At 35.5% G+C, this 3,042-nt stretch overlaps 1 protein-coding gene across 1 annotated transcript; it reads left to right on the top strand.

Annotated features, from left to right (window-relative positions):
• Positions 1-253: 253 nt before the first annotated feature.
• Positions 254-1,269, top strand: LOC133252023 (olfactory receptor 2L2-like). The gene has a single exon (XM_061424778.1). It carries the CDS (start codon positions 331-333, stop codon positions 1,267-1,269), a length of 939 nt encoding a protein of 312 aa, XP_061280762.1. The 5' UTR covers positions 254-330.
• Positions 1,270-3,042: the final 1,773 nt, after the last annotated feature.

Genomic DNA, 3,042 nt, shown 5'->3' with positions numbered 1-3,042 from the left:
TCCTAAGAATATATTTTGAGTGTCTCATCTAATTTTGATGTGACTTGAGCTTTTGTAGGGTAGTAAAGCATACTTATCCAAATATGTCAAAATATAAATTTTTTACAACTTGAAAGATTTCCTGCGAAGCTCATTGGCCAAACTGTTTGTATTTTCAAGTTCTAGTCTCTTGATCAAAAAAACAAAAAAGTTTTGCTTTTCCAAATAGGTTCAGTTATTCATTTAAGAGTTGTAAATTTGTACACAGTCTAATCATGCAACAGTTTCAAAATAGCTTACTTGACTTTCTTTCTGTTGTGTCTGCCTTAGGAAAAATTATATTAATGCCACATGGAAAATTATAATCAAACATCAACTTATTTCACTTTATTGGGATTGTTCCCATCTTCAAGAATTGGCCTATTTCTTTTTATTCTCATTGTTCCCATTTTTCTAATGGCTCTATTTGGTAACCTCTCCATGATCCTTGTCATCTTTCTCGACACCCATCTTCAGAAACCCATGTATTTTCTACTCAGTCAGCTCTCCCTCATGGACCTGACCTACATTTCCAACATTGTACCCAAAATGGCCTACGATTTTCTATTTGGAAACAAGTCTATCTCCTTCATTGCATGTGGGATACAGAGCTTCTTTTTCTTGACTTTAGCAGGTGCAGAAGGATTGCTCTTGGCTTCTATGGCTTATGATCGTTATATGGCCATTTGCTTTCCTCTCCACTATCCCATCAAAATCAGTAGAAGAGTATGTGTGCTTATGATAATAGGATCTTGGCTCCTGGGCTCAATCAATTCCTGTGCCCACACCATATATGCCCTCCATATCCCTTATTGCCGATCCAGGGCCATCAATCATTTCTTCTGTGATGTTCCAGCCATGTTGACTTTGGCCTGCATGGACACCTGGGTCTATGAGTACACAGTATTTGTGAGCACCACCATCTTTCTTTTGTTGCCTTTCACTTGTATTGTATTTTCTTATGGCCGTGTTCTCCTTGCTGTGTATCGAATGCACTCAGCAGAAGGGAAGAAGAAGGCCTATTCAACATGTAGCACCCATCTCACTGTGGTAACTTTCTACTCTGCACCATTTGCTTACACTTATCTCCGTCCAAAATCTCTGTGTCGTCCAACAGAGGACAAGGTTCTTGCTGTCTTCTACACCATCCTTACCCCAACGCTCAACCCTGTTATCTATAGCATGAGAAACAAGGAGGTGATGGGGGCCTTGAGAAGAGCAATTCAGAGAATCTTTTCTGTGAAAATGTAAAGACAGTTTTTCCATGAGAATTCGATGTTAAATACAAATTTACTAATCAGCATGGTGGTTTAGTCATGTCCTATTCTTGTGACCCAATCGTCAGTAGCCTTTCAGGCTCCTCTGTCCCTGGGATTCTCCAGGCAAGAATACTGGAGTGGGCTGCCATTTTCTTCTTCAGGGGGATCTTCCCAAACCAGGAATCGAACCCAGGTCTCCTGTATTGCAGGCAGATTCTTTACCAACAGAGAGAAGCCCCATTAATTGGCATACAACAACTAAAATCTCCTTTGGATTAATTTTAGTCCTTGCAAATATAATAATAAAATAAGATTTTAATTATTAATTAAATATTAAATTAAATATTAATCAGCATACAATTATTAAAGTCTTATTTTATCATTAAATTTGCAAGGACTAAAATTAATCTAGAGGAGAAAACCACTCATGTATAGACAAATCATTTTTGCAAATACCTGTATATCCATATCTATATATGATTATGTATATGTATATATATATATATATATGCTTTTTTCAGCCTCTTTCTTTTTTCTTCATTATGCATTTTCCCCTATTAATTTAAAAAGCTTTTAATTTTTACTGATATGCTATAAATTTAAGTGATTTTTGGTATGCAATAATAAAAATGAAAACTAACTGAAGTTGTCATTCATCATGAGTTCTACTATTTTGCATTAATATTTTAATATGCTTAAAATATGTTTTCTGAATGATAAGATCAAATTAAAAGTCAGAAGACCTCATTTTCTTTTCATACTAGGCCTGTAATTTCCGGTAACAGATATTCTTTTCTTCAATATAAGGAAAATATATTTCAGAGATTTAGTTGACTTCACCAGGGATTCTGAAGTCCTTACACTATGCTGAATGGAAATAATTTCATATTCTTTTTAGGGTGCACCCTAGGGAATTGATTTAATATTGGTATACTTGGGATTCAACAATAAGGACCTGGAGATGTCAACAGAGATCAAGGAAATTGTAAAGTTATACAATAAGTGAGTCAAGGCTTTGTCTCATTACTAGACATCAGAAATATCAAAGACTTTCTTGCAATCATCCCCTCACTAGGCATATACTCAATTTACATCATAAGCAGTCAGTATAATTCTCACACTAGGTGATAAAACTCAGATGAGATTTTATTCTCTACTCACTGTATCCCATAGTTCTACTGAAAGAGGTTGGAGAAAGCTAATTTGTAATAACAAATTTCAATTCATATTATGGATTCATCATTTTCCTAAACAGATCCCACCACTACATTCAATAAACATCAATCAGCTCAAGTAAAAGTCCTGCTTGAAGTATTATCACTATCCTATTATCAGAGCAGCAATATTCTTTACCTCTCAGATGTGCCAAGGAAACAAAGGGTCATATCCTTTGTTCAAATTCTCCAACATATTAATGTAATATCTCTTGTCTGACTCTACCCTCCATTCTTAGAAACCAGCTTGACAGCCTAGAACACCCTCACTCCACCCTTTACTTGATTAACAAATGTCTTAAAGAGAAAAATATAAATAATTTGTGCCATCAATTCTCCCATATTGAATTTCATACAGATACCTTTTGGAAAGCCTGCAAAAAAGGGACCTATGTTTTAATATCATGTTAATTAACATAGCTTTCAGTGAACAAAACTCCCAGTGAAAGCACTCTGGGAGGAATCACCTGTCAGCCCCAGTTTTTGTCCTCACATGCAATTTTGGAAATGACTCACTCTCTCCAGGTTGGGCATATAAATGTCCTAATAAC

This window comes from Bos javanicus, chromosome 7 (assembly GCF_032452875.1).
Source record: "Bos javanicus breed banteng chromosome 7, ARS-OSU_banteng_1.0, whole genome shotgun sequence".
Lineage (NCBI taxonomy): Eukaryota > Metazoa > Chordata > Mammalia > Artiodactyla > Bovidae > Bos > Bos javanicus.
This window is presented reverse-complemented; position numbering and strand designations above follow the sequence as displayed.